Source organism: Crocuta crocuta, unplaced genomic scaffold, assembly GCF_008692635.1.
Source record: "Crocuta crocuta isolate KB4526 unplaced genomic scaffold, BGI_CrCroc_1.0 scaffold234, whole genome shotgun sequence".
Taxonomy (NCBI): domain Eukaryota; kingdom Metazoa; phylum Chordata; class Mammalia; order Carnivora; family Hyaenidae; genus Crocuta; species Crocuta crocuta.
In genome coordinates, this window is record NW_027529647.1 from 1,086,081 (window position 1) to 1,087,055 (window position 975).

The 975-nt window shown below is 57.3% G+C and overlaps 1 protein-coding gene across 1 annotated transcript in view; it reads left to right on the plus strand.

The window, feature by feature from the left end:
- Nucleotides 1-975, plus strand: part of TFAP4 (transcription factor AP-4) — an 11,998-nt gene that overhangs the window by 9,864 nt on the left and 1,159 nt on the right. Inside the window, exon 6 of the mRNA XM_077762452.1 lies at nt 1-116. This exon is cut by the window's left edge and continues 80 nt beyond it. Within this exon, the coding sequence (XP_077618578.1) occupies nt 1-116 (116 nt within the window). The remainder of the gene's footprint in view (nt 117-975) is intronic.

A 975-nucleotide genomic window follows, 5' to 3' on the forward strand; every position in this document is an offset into this window, starting at 1 on the left:
GATCGTGCCGGCGCCACCCCCTCCCTCCCACCACATCAACGTCGTCACCATGGGCCCCTCCTCTGTCATCAACTCTGTTTCCACATCGCGGCAAAATCTGGACACAATCGTGCAGGTACCCGGGCTTGGGGAGGGAGCAAAATGTGGGGAGATGTGTGAGAGCCAGAGGCCATAGGGGGTGGAGATGGGGCTTGAATATAGCTGGAAGGTCTGGCAGCTGGACGTCTCCATCCCCGAGTTTCCCTTTCTGTGTCTGCGGTAGGAGGTGGCTCTGGAGAAGCTCTGGGGCAGAGAGGGGGACAGCATGGCCTGCAAGACCCTGTCTCTTCCCTCCATGGGGTTTGCTGAGAGGGTTCTTTGCTCCCTGAGCCTCCTGGTGTCACGTTCCTGCATCCAGCTCTAGCTTCGCTCCAGAGCCTCCTCTCCGCTCCATCTGCCAGGACCTGGGATGGGATGCAGGTGGCAGTGGCTGGGTGGGGGACAGTTAGGCCTCTGCACAGATAACGAGCAGTGTGGGTCAGGCCTGCAGTCTCTGCTGTGCCCCACTTTGGGTGGCATCCCTTGGGAGAACCCAACAGCATCCCAAGGAAAGAACAACAAAACAACAACACAAGCCCACCAACCCCTGCAGCTTTGTTTGCACACGAATGCAGCAAATTGAAGAATCACGTTAATAACAGAGACATCCCCTAAGTGAACAGGCAGACTTTGAAATACAGAAATGAGAGACGCATGTGACTTCTAGGCGGCCCTGAACTGTGATCACCGAGGCGCTTTCCAGCTCCGCAGAGGAGTTCCGAATGTTTGTTTCCCCTGTATTCTGGCAGGCCAGTCGCTGTCTTGCCAGGCTTACTTCTGGATCTTTCTGTGTGTGTGTGTGTGTGTGTGTGTGTGTGTGTGTGTTTGTATGTACGGGGCCCAGTGTCCCTGGCCACCCTCATCGCAGCCTGTCCCCCCCCCCCCCAGGCGCCCCAC